Source organism: Labrus bergylta, chromosome 22 (assembly GCF_963930695.1).
Source record: "Labrus bergylta chromosome 22, fLabBer1.1, whole genome shotgun sequence".
Lineage (NCBI taxonomy): Eukaryota > Metazoa > Chordata > Actinopteri > Labriformes > Labridae > Labrus > Labrus bergylta.
The window spans coordinates 20,275,189-20,296,035 of NC_089216.1; the positions used below are offsets into that span (position 1 = coordinate 20,275,189).

Sequence of the window (20,847 nt, forward strand, 5' to 3'; positions counted from 1 at the left end):
TTTCCTTCCCTCTGTTTGTCGATCATTCATTTGCTCGCTGTTTACTGCTGGTTTGAATTGTTGGTAAAAGGTTATCTCCACTTTTTTGTCTAATTTCTGCTCAAAAATAACTAATCACACTTATTTTAGACTACATTCACCCTGACAAGTGCAGACAAACAACTTATTAAAATAAATAAAATGAAAAAAAAATAAGGCCTGCAATGCTTGTGATAAGTAAAAATATCTACCAATAATCTCCATTTAGCACAGCGTGGACATGCACCACTGATAAAGCAGACACACAGGTGATGTCTGAAGAAAGAAAGAAAGAAAGAAAGAAAGAAAGAAAGAAAGAAAGAGGGGGGCGGCAGTAGCTCAGTCTGTAGGGACCTGGGTTGGGAACCAGAGGGTCACCGGCTCAAGTCCCAGTGCGGACCAAGCATGGAAGCTGGCCTGGTAGCTGGAGAGGTGCCTGAGCACTGCCAAGGTGCCCCTGAGCAAGGCACCACACCCCCTCCCCACCACCAGCTCAGGAGAACCCACCGTGGGCCACCCTGTCACTCTGACATCTCTCCCTTAGTGCATGTCCATAGGATCCTGTTTGTGTGCATATGTGTATATACTTCAGCCTATGTGTGTGTTGCATGACTACTACATTACTGAGTGTAAAAACTGAGATTTCCCCTTGCAGGGATCAATCTTAAGTGTCTTATCCAAGGACACATCAACATGTGACTGCAGGAGCTACGGGAGCAAAATCCAGCCACCAACCCAAAACATTTTACGTTACTATTTAGTTTTTTGGTAAGGCATCTCGTGACCACCTAAGTGGGCCCCACTTTGGACCCACTGAGCCCCACTTTGGGAACCCTGACTTAGACTTTGAACAGAAAACAGAATACTTCCTGCAGCAAAAGTCTTGTTTCTTGTCTACAGATTCTACATCTATATGCAGCAAACACTTTAGAGATTACCTGTAGTTTGAACCTTGTGCATCCAACAGATGTCTTATTAATCCAACTAATCAAACAACAACCTAAAAAGTCTACTTGAACTCCAGGTTATTAACCATTGAATCATAGAACTGTGTATACTTATTCAAAGCACTGCATATTTTACAATTGAAAATATCTTTGGAGATATTATGAACACAAAAATAAAAAAATCCTGAATCCCTTATATTCATGACTCAAGTTTTTAATTATTGTTAGGCTTGTCATATCAATCCTTTTTGTATGACCACACAAATATGTAGGCTAATGGGACACTACTATAGGCATTTTCTGACCGTATTGGAGCTTTTTCATAGTTATCTAGGAACTGTTGGAACCCTCCCCCTTTTTTGATTTCGCACTGCAGGAACTATGAACTATTTTTGAGTTCCTATACCTAACTTAGAGGAACCTTTACTAGCTCCTGCTTTAAGAGTAGAAAATCGCCCAGCATCATGGTGGTGTGAATGCAGACAGAAAATAAATAGACCCCCATGGTGTGTAGTTCATAAGGAACTCCCTAGTGGATAGTTACTCTTCAAAAGGTCCCAGAACTATTTGGTCAGAAAATTGAAATAAATGAAATAAATGGGAACCCACAGTGGCTAAAAAGTTGGATAACTGAGTTTTAAAGGCATAGTACTTGAACGGTAGACAAATTGTAAAGATAAACAGATTTATCATAAAGTGGCTAAAATGTGCTAGAACATCAGTAAAGCTCTTATACAGCACCTTCTACCCTTATAAATAGATCATAAATCTCAACTCCCTCGCCATACCCCTCTCTCCTGGCGTCTTTCCTCTCTCAGCTTTATTACATAACAGCTTGGACGAGCCAAGAACAGAGAAGGAGAGAGGAGCAGGGGGTGGGAGGAGGGGGTGGCAGCTCCTTTGACCTCCCACCAGAGGGGGGAGACACAGTGATTGAGGAGCCATCAGTTGTGTGCCAGCTGCTCCATCGCTCCCTCCCTTATCATCCTCACGTTTTTTCCCCCTCCCCTTTCGCGCTTCCTCTCTCTCTTCCTCTGCCAACCTGTCTTGTCTCGCTGGCTCACTTTTCTCTGGCGGATTCCACTGTGGTCTCTTTCTCCCACTCGTCTCTGATCCCCTTTCTCTGTTCCCTTCCTTTTGACACTTTTTTGCTTTAATATACAGTCAGCATCCAGCTTTGTGACAACTTCCTCAACCGCCTAGTTATGGAAACCCTGAGGGAACGTAGTAAAAAAAACAGAGAAAAAAAGTATTGCAAGGCCATGCAAAAGCCACATTATTCACTTTTTGTTCCATGACAACCCCTCAGGGCTTCAGAACCTCCTTCCAGCTTTTTTCCCCACACCAACCTCTCCCTTCTGCCCAGAAGAGTCATGAGGTGAAGCCCAGGTCGGAGGAGAGGTGCCAAGAGGGGGTCAAGTCCCCCTATGTGCTCGTGCTCTCTCCTGCTCCCTGTAGGTCATATGTTTGGTGTCAGAACAACTGGTCATAGCAGGTCAGACGTATAAAAAGGAGTGTGAGGAGAATCAACGGTTAAAGGGGAAACGGTTGAGATACAGTGGTGGAGGAAGAGAGGAAGGTGAGGTGGTGATCTTGGGTGAGACCCTTGAATGTCAACCCTTGAGAATTCTTGTGTGGGAAGTTCATAAGTGGTGAACCCAAACTCAATGCAGGGGGGTGAAATACTCACAATGTTAAATGTACATAAACAGTTTAAGTATCTCCCAGTGTCTGCAATATTGCAGGTGCCCGATGTGGTGAACGGGGAACTGAGTCAGAAGGAAAATCTCTCAATCTTCCCGGTCAATGTTCGTTCCAACCCTCGCCTATGGTCATGAGCTAAGGGTAGGGACAGAAACAATAAGTTTGCGGATACAAGCAGCCAAAATGAGTATCCTCCGGAGGGTGGATGGGCTCAGCCTTAGAGATAGGGGGAGGTGCTCAAGACATTTAGAGGGAGCTCCGAGTAGAGCCGCTTTTTCGCATCGAAAGGTAGGTGATGCCTCCCTTAGGAGGATTTCCGGGCACGCCCAACTGGGAGAGGACCAATAGATAGACCCAGGGATTGCAGGATGGATTATATTACTTTCTGGCCTGGGAATCCCTGGGGATCCCCCAGGAGGAGCTGGAAAACGTTGCTGGGGAGAGGGAAGTCTGGGTACTTTGCCTGCTGCCACCGCGACCCAACCTCTGATAAGAGTAAGAAAGTGGATGGATGGTAGTAAATAGTTATTCTCCATGTCAGTGAGCAAAAATTTCAAGCAAATGAATCTAGATTGGAAGCACAGTTTGTACCCTCAACAGAGAAGTCTTTCTGCAGCACTTCCTAATGATCTCAGCTTGGAGTAAGATGTTTTTTTTTTTTTCGGGGGTTGGGGTGTAAAGGAGAACTTATTTACTTACAAAAGTATTTTTTTCTTTACAAAAATCAATGCATCGCAATGATTCGTTATTGCACACATTCGGTTGAAAGTTCAATCCACAGACTGTACGGTTCAAACAGATCAGGATGATGACTGGTGTGTTCATATTGATAAACATCAAGTCGTAGCTCAAGGTCAACCTTACTGTCATTGGAAAGAGGTGTTGGTTTTGTTAAAGCAATTCTAAGTTTTGCAAGATCTTGTACTTGTACATGACCCCCTGCCTTCTGGATGGTTTTTTTTTAACTTTGCGACCTTTCAATCTGCCCCGACAGCCTTCCCTTCCTTTTAAAACTAATAACCTGACTTTCAAAAAGCTTTCATGTTGCAGTCATAAAACACACTCCCAATTAAAGTACATTACTTGAAAGTTTGGCTGATGGATGGAAGAGGAATCTTCGTGCCATGAATAGAAAATCTGTTTATTATAATTCCATGACTATTTAGATGCCACACAAATTGGCTTGCTACTTTCTGTCTTATGAAGTTTTCATGCCCACATTTGTTTGAGTGCACATTTCAGGAGACACCCAGTAGATCAGTACCAGAGTTTGCCAAGAACTCAGTCAGAAGAAGAGCCTTAGATATGAATCACACTGTGGTTCCTTAATTATTTATCCCATTTGTTGCTGATTTGGCCCTTTTTTTTTTTGTCTTCTTGGCGTCCATTGCAGGAGGGTGAATAATTACAGTCCTGCACGAACATACAGTACACACTTTTGAAAGGAGTCGAAAGTGATTGAAGGTGATACCAATTACATGTTGTCCAAATCAGAAAAAAGTACATGTTAATGTCTGCGAGCCCTAAGAAGTGCACCTTACACACTCTCACTGACAAAATGTCTGAGTGCCGGGGTGCACCTAGACACCACTGAGTGCTCTCTATTGGACGTAATGGCACTGGTCTGGAAGATGTCAAATTTATGCTTTTAGTGTGAAAGCCTCTCAAAAATGTGACAGAGTTTTGTTACATCATAGAAGATGGACAGAGACTTTGACGAGGCATGCTGATAGCTGAGTTCTTACACTGTTTGAATGAATTATAGAGACTTAGGAGAGTTTGAGGAAGTTTTGTTTTTTAATGCAAACTCTTTATCCTTCTAGGCCCAGATAAAGTCAGGAACCTCGTGGTTTAGACGTCAACACGTCACATCTGTGTGTCATGGACATGTTGACATTGAACTGGCAAAATTAGCATTTTACCAAAATCAACCGACAAAATCTGATGAGACTTTTGAAAAATGATACAAAAATCCATTACTTTTTGCATGCTGCTCTGCATGTGATCAATCCATGAGGCAACTTCTGGTGTTGGAAAATGAAGCCAATGCGAAGTGCAAAATCCTACAGCTTGGCCAGCATTCACTTGTGGCCGGCAGCGGAAGCAGGGGAAGTCACATTTAATACACCCCGTTTCCACCAAGCAGTCCGGTTTGGTTCAATACAGTTTGGTGCAGTTTGGTACGTTAAACCTTGATCTTGATTGCGTTTCCACATCCAACCGTACCCTCATTTGGTAAGCGGATTGTAAGCCAGATGGAGATAGCCGCATTAGCTACAGTATGTAATAGTGTGACATCATAGCAGCTCAACACAGAGTAGCCAGCTTTTAATTAAGTTTAACGAAGAAGAAGAAGAACAAGGACACAGTAAACAAGGGACCCTTTAGGGTCGGATCGGTACCCTAGACACCTCAACAGAAAGGTACCAAAAAAGTAGGATGGTAAGGATCCCTTATCTTGGTACCATTCCCAACGTTTGAAGGTGGAAACGCAAATAAATGGGTGCAGTACCAAACTGAACTACACCGGACCACTTGGTGGAAATGGGGCTGTAGACACACTACTTTCAAAAAAGCTTGTTTTTAACAGTAGAAAGTAACTTGTTTACAGCCCGGTTCAAAAAACGCAATGGGTCTGATTAGCTCACTTCTCATTGGGCACACACTGTATGGGGAATGATATTTTTTAATAAGTCATACGTTTTTTATTTTATTCGCAACAAGGTGACGAGCTGACCGGATTGGCATTGGCTTTGTATGTGAGCTCCCATTGTTCACTTAAAGAGGCCAAGTCATCACTATCACACAACTATAAAGAATTACTATATACTCCCTGGTTGTACTAGTCCAATGAGAATAAGTCTTAGTGCCAATTATATAAAACAATATGTCACATATCAGGGGAATACTCTGAAGAAAATGTTAGTTGGCATCTCAGGTGCAAGGCTGGATTACAGAGAGGAAATGGGCCACTGCCCGAGGACCCAGGACTCCAGGGTGTGAAAAAAAAGGCTGTGAGGTAATTGGTTTACAGTAATGTGTTTAATCATAACTTTATATGAGTATACCATAAAAGCTCTACTAAAGCATAATATCACTTTAAGTGACACAGGGCCTGTTTTATAACATTATCGAGGGACCTTGTTTTGGAGAAGGGCCTTGTGTTTGAAATCTTGTTTAAACATCTTCATTATATTTTGCTTATGGGGTGCATAATTCTTAAATCAATTAGGATTTAATCACATTTTGCACCCAGCCCTGGGACCAGGATACTTTGAAAAGAGAGGGAGAGGAACAGGGGGTTGATATGCCCCAAGATCCCAAAGCAGATTAATCTTTGCATGCCGAGGTGGTCAGTGAAGCTCCTGACTATCAAGAAACACTTTGTTCATCCGGGTTGTACATTTCATGTTCTCTATTGGCCGTAACAAAAAGAAAGAAAACGCCCCACAAAAAAAGAGATTTCAGGGGGGCAAATTGAACTCCTAAAAAGTCTTTGCTCTGGGGATACTAACGCAGATAAGTCTGACAGTCAGTACGTTAAAGTGCATGCTCACACAGCTATTTCTGCCAGTTCAATATTCTGTGCAGCCAGGTAGATGATTGTGCTGCTGATTGATACTCACTTACAATAATGTCAATCACTCAACGATTCCTGCATGAACGCAGACATAATCAAGTTGGATAAAAAAAAGTGCACAATTTATGAGTTTAACAGGACTTACGTGTCAAACCCTGAGAATGCAAAAGAGCCCAGGACAGCATTAAACTAGATCCTGGGATTGATGGAAGTAAAGTCGTCATAAGTCAAACTGGCGCTAGCACAATGAAGGGTGACCTCTGCTGACTGGAGTCTGGTAAAATGTGGGGGGGAGTGAGGTCTCCAGTGTAAATTCTTCTAACATTTTGATTAAAGTCCTCTTTCCCTTTTAAGGAAACCCTAAACACAGCACTCAATGAAACCATTTGCAAAGCGATACAGCCTGATTTGTATAATCTTCCTGGGACTTGAGGTCGCGGTGGAAAAATTGACAACTATGGGCCACAGGATCTTTTTAGTTCCTTGAATATAAGTCCCTGAACCTTTTAGTTCTGGGGAAACTTTGATATTCAGACGCTGCAGGAGTGCTGTTACGCAACAGCATTCTTTACATTTCTTTGGAAAGAGACCCTGTTTGCCTTGAGATGTTCCCTACTGTATTATGTGATGAACATTTCAGATTGGACATTAAAGTGTTTAAAATTCTACGGGTACAGGGATGTTTGCCTCGTTGACGGTGTGCTGTTACATAAGAAGGAGCAGGTTTATCCGGTTTCATGTGTAGGTGATGTGAGCCTAATTTAACAAAACAGCTGTTGGAAAAGTGTACCCTAAGCTCATTGGACTTCTCCCCAAGAGGTTGTTACTCAAAACCCTGTCTTTAAGAGTGGTGTCTTAAATCGCTCTACTCATCCAAATTGAAATAAACACTTCTTGTCACACGCTACAGCAAGTTTCCAACCAGTGAACACAATCCTGCCAATGTACTAAGTAGAGTAAATACATTCTGTTAAATGTTCTTTCTGGGACAAATGCCAATGTCAAACCAGGTAACAATGTGCTGCCACTAGTTCACTGACATCTTAACAAAATGCTGAAATCACAACATTTCAAAGGGAAGCACAACTGAAAGTGAAGCTTTTCTCTCCTCTGTGTAGATTGTAAATCCCCAAAAATTGTGCTAGCGTGATGTTTTCCATCCAAAGCTGTGATTGGACGGGGGAAAAAAAGCTGTGTTGCCACATCAGGGATATTCCATGATACAGTATTGATCGCTTTAGGAGCTGCTGAAGGGAGTCAAGGGACTTAAAGGGATCATGGGATATGATGTTTTTGGTCAGTAATCACCCAGGTGATGACCCCCCCTAACAGTGTGAGGTGTGTGTTTACAGGGTTATATTGCTGGTGTGTGTGTGTGGATGGGTACATCTGCAGACTCAACAACTGAAAACGACAGCAGGTTTGTTCTAATGAGCTGGGCTTTAAGTCTTGACTCAGACCCTTACAGGATTCTCTGCTACCTTTCATGTGATTTGTCAAATAGCAGTTGCAAGATGAGCACATATAGAGTCCACCAACCAAGGGTCGCATTGGGATTTTATATGCAAGAGACCAAAACTGAAGTCATGACTACAGATTAAGGTAGCAATTATCAATGTTTCTGTTTTAAAGTTATGCAATGCTTGTGGCATGACTGTGGGAAAGGAAATGATCCATCCAACTTTTTTGTTCAGATGGAAGTGTCCCAACAACTCTTCGATTGCCAGATTTTTGTCCATTTGTATGGATCCCAGAGAACACATCCTGCTGTCTTTTTTGCTTCATCGGGGGCGTGTGAACAACAACATTTCAACATTTTGTTTCTTGACAATGAATATAGTTTACCTAGTGCACTCCGATCCTGGAACGTTTTAATTTATGGTGTCATGTAAGCCCATGAGGGCAGGGCATATAAATGTATGTATGACACAATAATAAAATTAAAAACATCAAACTTCTACCGTCAGTGTGTGAATGTGTAGCTGTATCCGGTGTAGAAGCACTGAGTAGTCAGAAGACTAGAAAAGCGCTATATAAGCTGAAGTCCATTTACCATACACCATAACTAGAAAAGTGGACTCAGTGGAGTACACATCTCAGCCAGCTGTTTCGTTGGGCATTTGGGTTCAACACAATCCATCAATATCAACGTCGAAATGAAAGGTAAGAGGTTCTGCCATCAACATGAATTGCTCAGCCGTGCAGGGCATCTAACTGTGATTTAAAAATGAAACGGCCTTTAGTACGGGGAACAATGCACTGTGGTTGGTTACATATTTGTATCATGTATTGTCAGAGAACTGTGAACTTGTGTTGAACTGGGTGTACGGTACGGTGTAACAAATGTCACATTACATGTAATATATATAGATTTAATTAATACTTCTATTAGCAACAGATCTTGAGGTTGGGGTCTTATTGTCGATCCATTGATTTATTTTGGAAAACTTAGTAACTTCTCTTTAAAAGCAACATAATTAATTATACTCTTAAATGTAACTAGAAACAGTTTATGGTGTAATCCTCTTGGGAAGGTTTGGGCTTCAGTAACTTGCCTTCTCCACTCATCATCCTGTGCCCTTGTGCTGCTTGGACAGACACAATTAAACACGTTCTGTTTTTTACCCCCCAGAGCTGATGATGGAAGTGTGAGCCATCTGGCTTCCTTCTCATCGCTGTGTTGAGGGTTGCACATGTGTCATGTGGACAGACAGGGTGGTACCACGTTAATCTCCGGTCGAGGATAGACAACAATTAAGGATTTCAAAGATGGTGGATAACCTCAGTCTTGAGAGGAGTTAGATATTGTCATTAAATATTAATGGTTCAGTTGAATAGAGAACAAAAAATATGACATAATCTTGTAGGCCAACCCGGAAGTAGCATCTCCATGGGGTCTAATGAGAATTCTCCTATGGGATTTTTTCATTGGATTTTGGATCATTGCAGAAAATAAGCTCTGTGGCAAACGCACGTTTCTGAAGCGTAGGCGTTTTGTTCAGCAGGATAATCTTCACAGATGAACACCATTTTTATGATGTTTGAAGTGTTAATGCGGCCGACAGAAGTAAAAAGCTAACGTTATGCTACAAGCTAACTACACCACGGTCGGATGATTGTGACGTCACTAGCGTTATGCTTCAGACGATCTCCGATAAACTAATCTGCGTAGTTTAATAAATTGTTTACTAACATAATATTCACCTTAACCTAAAGATTAAACCTACAGGAGACATCTCCGACTAGTGAGAGAATTCCCGGCCTCTGTGTCCGGCGTGATGACGTTTAATGTCCCCGACAACCACTGTAGTCACATTTAGCCACTTGTTAGCAACCGCCTTTTTAAAGACGAGTAAAAACTTCAAAATTCACAAGGGGAGGTATTACCTAACGTAGTTTATGTGGTCTAACAAAACACCAACATATCTTCAGCTTGTGTTAACCACAGACCTTATTTCAGGCGTCTAACCACAAACCCATTCAAAATCCCCGTTGACTTTTAGACGTTAGACCCCATGGCGCTCAAATGCTAACTTACTTCAGGGTTTTAGGACTCATTCCTGTGGCGCTCTATTTAGATGAATTTCTAACAGGCAGACAGAATATTTAGATCCCAATGTACCTTCTACTTTGCAACATGTGATTGATTGAGTCCTTATCCAGGGAAGTGGAGATTAGAGAAGGGGAGCAAAAGACACCACTACACTCTGGATTAAACAGATTTGAATAATCGTCACAGTCATTTAGATTTTTTAGTATCCTGTATAAAAATTCTATAGGAATCACAATGCCTGACTTTCATCAGTTCCTGGGATAAGTAGGGAACATCAGCTGGCGATGGTAGCTTCATAGCATTCAGCTGCTTTTAAGCTAAGATTGAGAGCACACACACACCTACCCTGCATTGTATACACAAACACTTTGGAGTTACCAGTGAATACATGAGGCTTGTACTTTAAAGTTCAGGTTGATTGTGAAGGAAACAATCTCGAACGTGTTTGAAAAAGTCACTCAGTGCCAGGGACCTGCTGTGATACATTGCGTAACGTGAACAAATCCCATTTAGCTGGCGGTCACCCAGCGCACCTCGCCAAGTGTGAATACATTTTCAGCCTGATTGATCCTAGAGTGAAACAATCCAGAAAGCACGGCAGTGATGTTTGTGTTGTCCTTTTGCTATTGAAACGTTCCCATGTAAGAGCATCCTATCCTTTTTTTAAATGTCCGTCGGCGTGGTGTATCTGGGGAAACTCCCAATGAATGACATTGCTATACGAAAAACAAGCAGCCAAAATGTCTGTTTGATTGTTCACTTACAGAAGGAGCTGCTTTCGTCCTTTGTGCCTTCCATGGTGCCATCCGGCAGCATCTGGAGGTAGAAGCCGTGTCTGCAGTAAAGCCGTGTGACGATGCCCTTCAGCTGGGGCTCTGCAGAGCAAACACAGGGTTAAACACACGTTAGCATCGAGGGACACATGCACAAACACTTCCTCGGCGTACATATTAATGCACGACAACACCACCTATTAGCATGCACTTTGACTAAACAAGAGGCAGGTCTTGATATTTGCACTGTGAAATAGTCAAACAGGGAAGTGTGTGTGTGTGTGTGTGACTGTGGCCTTCAGGAGGACTGATAGGACCGCAGTGACTGTTCAAGTGAGGCAAGCAAGATGTTCATTCTGTCCGTTTGTTTGTGTCTAATACATCTAGTCCGTGTCTGTCTGTGTCTCTGTAGCAGCTGTCTCCTCCACAATGGGGCTAGCTTGTCACACATCTAGCCACCTTAAGGGACTAAAGGCACAAACATGTCTGAACCTTCAAATTCCAGTAGTTTAGAAAGGATATTAATGTCAGGATAGCAAGCTTTGTGCTTAGCTTTGTGTTATTTTAACATTAAGCATCAAGAAAGATCTGCTTTCTTGGAGTATATGGTTGCTAGCTGGAAATAAGCCCCCAAACAGCCCCTTAATGTCTCTCCCAGACCATTTATAATGGCTGCACTAAGTAGTTCACTTCCTTTTAGTTGTATTAGTTACTCAACATAATAGTCTGTAAGTTACAGAATCATTTGTTAGTTATTTGATGTATGTTATTTAGACGTAACATCCATCAAAACCCTGATCTCCATCGCAAACATCAAAAATTAGGGACTCAAGTTCAGGACTCAGACTTGATTCACTTAAGTCACATCTGAGAATTGACTCAGACTAGCAACTGACTAGGCCAGCTTTTCCCAAATTTAAAACTGCTGTGGCCCACTTTGATTACTCCGGTGCCCGTTATAAAATAAAAGTTTTGACTACAGCTATCACTTCAGGTAGGGTAAATGATTGGACATGACAACATGATATTATGGCAAGATAGACAGTTACTGAACATTATGTCCATGAATAGTCATGACACACCTTACTAATCACTTAAAGGGTTGACTCATTTTAAATCATCATTATTGTGGCTTTTCGCGGCCCACCTGCAGTACCCAAACTGCCCACCAGGGGGCCGCAGCCCACACTTTGGGAAGCACTGGACTAGGTTATTGTCAAGCCTTGTCCACACAACATGTGGATCCCCTGTTGCGATAATGTGATACCAAGTGAATCCTTGCAAAACTCAAGTTGGAGGCAGTGGACAGGGGGTGCCACGCCTCTGTGTTGCCATAGAGACGAGAAGCATTGTACATGTGGATAATAAAACAACAAAGCTTGATTAATGTGTGAATTACTCCCACATTAACTTATTACGTAGGATATTAATATGGTACTGTATTTAATATGAATAGCTAGGTTGACCTTGGAACCCTATAAGTGCTAAACTGGCATGAGAGAGTGATACACTTTGTCATATTTTCAAGCTTTGAGAACCGTCTAAAACTGGGGTTGAAAACTGCTTTTGAAATTTGAATGCTTTGTTGTATGAGATCAAGCACAGAGAGCTCAATATTTAGCATACAAGAAGGAAAGATGTCTAGAAACAAACTTAACGGTCATACTGAACGTACTACAAAATGAGCCATCTCCCATCATCTATTTACTGCTGCTCTCAAATACCGTTTGTCATCATTTATTAAATGTACTTGGAGGCTCCAGACTGCTATTTGTTTCATTGAACAACTGGCTTGTTTCTTCTTCCAGCACTCTTAGGATGAGTTGGCGTGTCTTCCCCTAACCCGGTGTTTGTGTTGAGCTCCTCAGGCCACACACGCAGGACTGAGGGGGTCCTTCCTCTCTGAAGTGCTGAGGGAGACCAAATAGTGGATCAGAAGGAATGTCAGAATGCTGAAGTGTTTCCATAATCAACTTTTAATGAGAAGTATCAAATATGGATGAGGGCAGAAGAGTACGGGGGGGGGGGGGGGGGAGTTGACAGATGGACCTGGGTTGACAGCAGGGGTGTGAGACACAGAGAGAGAGAGAGAGAGAGAGAGAGGGAGAGAAAGGGAGAGAGAAAGAGAGAGAGAGAGAGAGAGAGAAAGAGACAGAGAGAGAGAGAGAGAGGGAGAGAGAGAGACAGAGAGAGGGAGGGAGAGAGAGAGAGAGAGAGAAAAGGAGAGAGAGAGAGGGGGAGAGAGAGAGAGAGAGAGAGAGAGAGAGCGAGACCTCCAGTATGAAAGATAGTCTTTCCCACATTTACACTCATAAAATTGATTCATAAACAAAATTAATACAGTTCCAGTGGAGTACTTAAAAAAACAATTATGTAACACCAACACAACCTGATTTTGCCTTAAAGGCACTTAAGCAATTAATTATTTTGCACTTCCATAAAGTAAGAGGGACGGATACATACTCAAAGAAAAACACTCAACATATTAAACGTTTGACTTTAAATCAACCAAAAGAGAAAAAAAAAAAAAAAATTCTCCTCTCTGCTTTGTGACTGCCCGGCTTTCAAGCAAATACTCTAGTGTGCTCTGCCATTTTTATTCATCAATATACAGTATATGCATTTTAAAAAATAACCATCATCTTAGCATGATAGCCAATGCATCACTTTTCTTGCATTACCCCACGGATATGTACATTCTGCAGTAGAACTATGTGTCTTTTATAAACAGTCAATTACACAAAGTCAACATGTACATGATAAATAAGCTACCTGTTTGTGAAATGAAAAAGTAAAGTTCCTTAAATATAAATAAAAAAATAAAAAAAATTGTCCTTTTTCTGAATAACAAAATAAACACTGCTGTGTGTTTTGTTATTCATTCATATTTTTGAGTTTGGCCTCAGAGAGGGAGAGAGGAGGAGAAGGGTGAAAAGTGATGGACGATGAGATGAGATATAAGTCAACTGGCAGCTCAACAGAAAACGCGTTTTACATTATTTTAATGCAATTTAAGTCGAAATCACCGATAATGTCTTACCCTATATCGTGTTTGAAAACATCTTAGAAACTCGATATATCTCCCAGCCCGACGTTGAGCCTTCTTATTGCAAGCCATCAAGAATGGAGACTTTGCTGTCTCTTTAGCATTATAACTAAGCTAGCCTTTAGCATCTCCTATGAGGTTGGTTTACTTTCTGTCTTACCTGTTAGTTACTTTGAACTTTGGGTTAGGTCAGGCTTTAGTTCAGTTTAGAATACACATCAAGAACTCAACAATAACTTTTAGTTTTACATGGGACTTGAACCAAGCTCTTGGTCTTGGTGAGTCCTCAATTGTTTGACCCACGCTGCGCCCTTTACCAGTACTACTCCATGTTGACTTTTGTTGATGTTGCCTCCAAGAGCTCTACACTGGAGTTGGCTAGAAGCCCAGTTCAGACAGTTCACCCTGAGCGGTCTGCGTAGGCTACAAAGACTTGGTCCTTTGAACTATGCGACTCCTGAAATAAGAGATAACGGTAAATTAGTGTAATTTCCATTAATGATAACTTGAGTGTTCATGTAATTTGTGAATATTGATATTTCATCATATGAAAAAGGGTACCCCTAAATGTAACAATCAACCTTTCCACTCTGACTCTCTGCTTAGCTAAGAGATCTTTCTGTGAACATCCAGATGTTGTGAAATAGAAGCTCATCAGTGATAAGTCTTGCGGCCCGTGAATTACAATTCTACAATTCACTTAGCAGACGCTGAATGAATGAGTCAAAGAAATGCTAGGTTGTAATCCTCCCGTTCATGCTGACAGTGTGGCACAACATGTCGGGAAGCTTTTCATCAGAGTCTCCGGCCTCTCAGCGCTGATGATTGAGTTGCTGTAACTACTAGAAGATAAAAGCTTGTCCGACTAGACGCAGAAGGTTAGATGTGGAGTGTGGTAATCTGTACTATCCTGCGTCTTAATCCCAAATAAAGCCTCAGACCACACAGCAGGCCATGTGCTGCTTTACACAACCGCTCCAGTGCAGAGCAGAGTAACAAACACACACACAGGATGCTGACCTTTAGCTTAGTGCCATCTGCGTACATCTCTGTTAGGTGAAGATGCCAGGATCCAGAGCACTCCGCTCCTCGGACACAAGGACATTCAAGACTACTGGTGCAAGTTAAGAGCATTTACAAGGCTACTGCACACACACACGTATACACCCATCTACCCTCCCTCACTGTGCACAGCATATTTATTTAAATCTTTGAATAGGCAAAGGCTAGAAGTAGAGATGACAAGGAGCATGAGGCTTTGTCCTCTTAGGTGGTCGATGTTTACTGAAAATCATGACATCACACTGAAATAAATTTGAATTATTTTTATTTGAACATATTTTCAGATTTAATAATTTCAGTGATTTTTTAAATGTTCTATTTTAATGTTTATTTTCTTTCCTCTGTCATGATGCTTTTGATGTCTTGTGTGAAGCACTTTGAATTGCCTTGTTGCTGAAATATGTGCCATAAATAAACTTGCCTTGCCTCACTGGGAAGTTTGGAAAAAGGTATTTTGGTGAGAATTTGTGTGTGAAGGCCTATTCTGTTGGGCTGAACAGAAATAAATGATAGGCTAAAAAAGAGACAATTACCAATGGTAAAGATTCTAATGAAAACAATTTAGGTGGTCCCATTTCGTTGCCACCCTTTTGAATCCTGGAACAATTTGCTGACGACTTCCCAAGTCAAATTTGTGGCCAGGTGACGGAACTGGAGGAACACAGACATTGATTCCCATGAAGCCCAACATATATCGAATTTCATTTTTACAAATTTCTAATAGGACAGAATTCAAAACAAAAGTTCTTTGAAACAAGTTTTTTTAAAGTCTTACATTTGGTCTTTTAATTTGCCTTTATCAGACTTTTGTTTGCCATCACATGGATGAGGAGAGTTCATACTCTTAGAGTGGGGTGACTGCTTTCAAACTGCTGCAGCACTCTCCAGGGCCAATTTGTCAAATATAGATTATATTTCTGCTAGGCTCTTTGAGTGGTGCATAATATATGCAGAAGTCAAACTACATTTGGCCAAAAAGTGCAAAGTTTTTATCACCAATGCATACTAGGGTGACCTGGTGGTGTTATGTAAGACGTTTCCATCATGAAAAATACACTTGCATCAAGGCACGTCCATTTTGGATTGCTGTGAACTCCTAGCAAGCAGGGTCATGAAGAGCAGACCTGGATGAATATGATAATATATGATTAATAATAATCAACTGATCTGCTTAACCTTGTGCTATGTTATTTCTTGTTAAAGAAGCAAAGATGTTAATGAAATTAATAACTGAGCAACTCCAATGACCAATGGTTTGCAACAGTAGGTATGAACATTTTGATAGGAAGCTGTATGAGTCCATTATTACAGTTATTAACAGTGAAGCCTACTTCAGATTAAAAAGGGTTTCTGGGAGGTCTGAATCTTTTGTGATCGCTTGAGGTGTAAACACCAACACGCAACTGTAATTAGACAACAGTCAGAATAAGCTCACAGCTGTTAACTGAGAGCTGTTGCTAATTGAAGCTAACTTTCCATCAGAAACAAATTCTCTATAAAACATGATCTGGTTCCACCCAAATGGGAGATTAGTTGTGTAGGTTTTTTTTACACGTTTTACAGTCATTTTTATTTGGATTCTACACAGAACTCAGTGACTGTGCCTCGTCTTCTTCTTGAGTTCACATCAATATGAAAGCTGTCTCAATTAACACCTCTACATGCATGGAGCACTTTCATTTTAATGATTGGATTTGCATTGTTTTTCAGTTGCATTTGATTTCTGGGTTTGTGTCTTTTCTCTTACTTTGCATTAAATGCAGTCTGTTTGCTGTAGATGCATTTCAATTGGCTTTTAAATCACATTTCAAAATCAAATTTGCAGTGCATCTCTGTCATTACATTCGATTCAGACTTTAGCACGAGTTGGTGAACATGAATCAAGCACCAGAGGAGGTTTGTGAGCCTGTATAAACCAGCTCTCTCAGAACGCTCCGTTTTGGTGTGTGTGTTTCTTTAAATGCAATGAGGCCCCCCCCTGAGTTTTCCCAGTACACATCACTCCTTCACTAATGAGAATAAAAATGAGAGCACATTTGAAACAGAGCATTTTTCTCTGTGTTGTAAGACCACAAACAAAGGACTGGATGGGTTTATTTCACATGTTGTGGGTCAGTAGACACTCAGGTTACCCAGATAAATGTTCAGAAACACTGTAGAAGTGGATTTTTCATAATATGTCTCCTTTAAGAGATTTCACTTTCAAGTGCATCCCTTTTGGAGGCTTATCACTGATACGGGTTAGGCACCTTAGGCTAAAATACTTGGCCGTACAAAGCCTGAATTAAACCCATGGTGTAAGTGAAGTAGCTCTGAAAATTCATACTGACATTTGTAATTTAACGCTGCCAATTGTACCCTTATATACTTTTTGTAACTTTCAGTTAAATTATTGTATATGTGTCATTCCTTTTGGCATCAAGACTGTGGGACTTAAATGTTTTCTGGGAATCTCCTAGCATTAGTGGACAAACAACAGATTTGTTATCAGAGTGTATCAAACTTTAAAGCATGAGAGCATGTGTTGGTATGGGTGTGTCTATACATGGAAAGGATTTGCGCTTTATAATCGCAAAGATATTCAACGCCAATTAAAGAGTGACCTCAATGACGAGAAGGATTAATTTGACTTATTAAGAATTTCAGCCATTAAAGTCACCCTGAACCCTCCAGCTGCCCGATGCCTCAAGTCGGATGACAACTGGGCAACATGCTTGTGCTATTTTCACCCCCATTACACTCCAATTCTTAATGTGTGTGTGTGTGTGTGTGTGTTGGACACTACAACCCAATGGGTTTGGCTGAAGAAGCAGCGGTGGTCTGCCAAGGACAATGTCTGTCTGTCATCACACACACACAACAGGCACACATAGTAGAAATGTTTCAATCCCTTCACCCTCTGTCCCGTTTGGTCTTCCTCCTTCAATAGAGATGTCTTTAAATCTTTATAGCTAAACTGGTCGATACTTGTGTAGTACGAGAAGATCCAGCGCTAATGTTTGGCACCAAGGAAGGAAGTACTGTGTTTGGGCTTTGATCAATACAACAGTATATTATTTTATTTTATTTAACCTTTATTTAACCAGGTTGGTCCCATTCAGATTAAAAACCTCTTTTTCAAGGGAGACCTGGCCAAGACAGGCAGCAGCAAAAACACAAAGTTACAGACGGAAATACAAAGAGAGACAAGTTACAATTTACAAAGCACAACATTTAAGATTAAAATAAAACCATCTATGAGTCAAATCTGGGAGTCAGTTGTTCAAACAGCCGAGCTAAAACATCGACATCCTATAGAATCTGCTTCAATGTCTTATATTTTAGATTTAAAAACATTTAAGGACACCAGCTCCTTGAGCTTTAAGTCATTCTGCAACAGATTCCAGGCTGAGGGTGCAGTGTACCCAAAAGCCCTTTTCCCAATTTCTGTCCGAGCATTTGGGAAAGAAAGCATAAAGAGGTCCTGAGAAAGCAAAGAAAACTGTCCGGTGCTTCTCTGCATGATAAAAACACATATCATGCAGAGATATGTTGCCACACATTGCCTTATATACAAAGGTGTACCAGTGTATGAGCCTACGGGTATAACAAAGACAAATATGAAAAATATATCAGTGGAAGGTTTTTGTGTAAAGTGGGGTAGCCTAATGGAATCACGATCTAATCCGTAAAAACAAAGCTTAAAGGTGGAGTAAGTAGCAGTGTTTGTTGCAAACTTGTGAACACAACACTCAAACTGGACTCATCACCCCCAGAAGTGCACTATTTTTTTTTTTTTTTCATTAGTTTACAATTTTATTATGGTACTGATAGTTTCAAGTATTATTATTTTTTTATTTTTTTATTAGGTGACGCACTCACAGAAGTGCCTTCTCACTGCAGGACAATGTGTGTATGTTTACTGCTGCTTCCCACACTGCAAGCTACTGCACACGCTACCACAAGCTGACCGCCAGTGTCTGGTACCTGCCTGTCCAACGGCAAGCAGGCCAACTCCCAGTCTCCAGGAGAAAGTCCACACAATGTTCACCCCTTGTTTTAGAACGAGCTAATATATCCGCTTGGTGTTTGGCCTTATACTATGCCGCTACTTCCACGTCCTTCATATTCACCTGATTGCATCACGTCCAATCACTGAATTCTATCTACTCCTGAACTCACCTGCACGCTGTCATATGCTCGGGGAAACAACACACCAGCTCAACACCAAGAAACATCCTGAGTCGACCAAAACTTTTTTTTTTCTTATATATATTTTTTTCTTTCTCTTTTTCCTCTTCTTCTCTATCTTTTAATTTTAATTGTATTATTTTATTTTATATAAAATAATACAATATTTTTGTTTGCCCTCCCTTAAGATGTTAAATATCGTAGAGAAAGGGAAGAAAAATTCATGTATTTATGTAACACAGATCCAAGCTACCTCAGCTTGACTTCAACCTACTTTAAACAAACTGTAATACATGTTTCTGTATTGTAAGAGTTATTTTTTGTATTTCGACATGACTGGGGGGACACAACCTTTTAGACACCACACCACTTATAAAAATGTAAAATATTGTCATCCTTATGTTGAATATAAAATATTTGTACTGTATGGTAAGACATGATGACAATAAAAAGTATTAAAAAAACAAAACAAACCAAATTATTAAATCCAGGCAGAGGACCGAGTCTCTGCAGACACATTCACCACCACACATGTATGGAGGACCATAAGTGATGATTGAGCGGCATTATTTCTGTATAAATCTATATAACTGTTATTAGGAAAAAGCTTCTGACTCTGATTTTAGTTTACAGGAAATTACATGTTCCAAAATTTCTCTTTAATATAATTCAACAAACGAGCGCAAATTCAGGTAGAACATGGAGGCCTAAATATGGCACAGATGGGGGTAGAGTACAGCAGCTGGAGGGTCATAGGTCACACTTGCTTTACCTTTGTCTATTCCCCCCCCCCTCTCTCTCTCACCTCTTAATAACCTGTTTTCTCTTTCTGTATCTCATGATCTATTCTCTTCCTTCTCTTTTCTTCTGACACTGTTACAAACCCTTCTTATAAATCTCCCCAGCCTTCATTCACACATTTCTGTCTTATTCTCTAATACTTTACTCTCACCTTTTCCTTCTCCCTTGTTCCTCCCTTTTATTATCCTAAAAACTGCCTATCCTGTCTGCAGGGACGTCCTTACTTCTGCCCTTGTTTGAATAGAAAAGAGGATTGAGGAGGGATGCAGTGAAAAGACATATGTGAAGAGGAAGAAAGCACTAAGCAGCAACCAGGACCTTCTGATTGACTGACATGTCGTTTAGAGGAGGAGGAGGAGACACAGGGGGGGAGGAAAGAGAATTATAGATTCTAGAGAGAGAGAGAGAGAGAGGAGGAACTTGACAAAGGAAATAAAAAGATGTGAGATGGGAGTAAATCTCTGATTGTCGCACTTTCCCACAGGGAGCAGAGCTGAGTACACTGATGTTTTGTCATCGATGTTTCATTTAGAAAGTTACTCATATTTTTTGTTTTTTTACAGGCACTAACGTCTGCTAAAGCTCCTGAAGCTGATGGTAAAGCGACTATAGCTGATTGTTATACTTCCATCTGTTTTGAAGACACATCATCTTAAGAGCTCTCCGTTCAGTCGCACTAAAGGAGGCACAGATGTGCTGCATCACTGATGGCGCTCTTGCTAAATTATGGTCATTGTAGCTCGCTAACTGTTGCAGCGTTTTGGCAGAATCAGAGCTCGGGAACTTTATCAGAGAGAATCAGCAGATTTGTACATCACAGAACACAAAATGAATCACAACAAACAGCAGAGGGGCCGTTGATATAGTCGAGAAGTCCACACTTTATAAGCAAAAAGTGTTCCTTTGGGGCGCTGATGGCCTAGCAGTTAGGTAACAATGTACAGAGGCTCAGTGGCGATTCTAGAGTCTGTTGTGGCCTTAGGCAAACATTTATGGGGGGGGAGCCCTCCGACCAGTTTTCATCACCATTATGTCTTCCAGTGTCCCGATGCATACTCCTCTTAATCTTTTTTCTGTTGCTTCTTTCTCTCCGATAGACATTTGTCTTTGTTGACTTTCACTGACAAACTCTGGTTCTCACAGTAATACTGTATGCAACATCTAGCAGGGCAACTGTTGAGGAACTTGACTTC

General features: G+C 41.0%; 1 protein-coding gene across 1 annotated transcript in view; it reads right to left on the minus strand.

Moving 5' to 3' along the window:
* The window catches only part of fgf11a (fibroblast growth factor 11a), a 122,015-nt gene that overhangs the window by 51,545 nt on the left and 49,623 nt on the right, over positions 1-20,847 (minus strand). Inside the window, exon 3 of the mRNA XM_065950618.1 lies at positions 10,567-10,677. Within this exon, the coding sequence (XP_065806690.1) occupies positions 10,567-10,677 (111 nt within the window). The remainder of the gene's footprint in view (positions 1-10,566; positions 10,678-20,847) is intronic.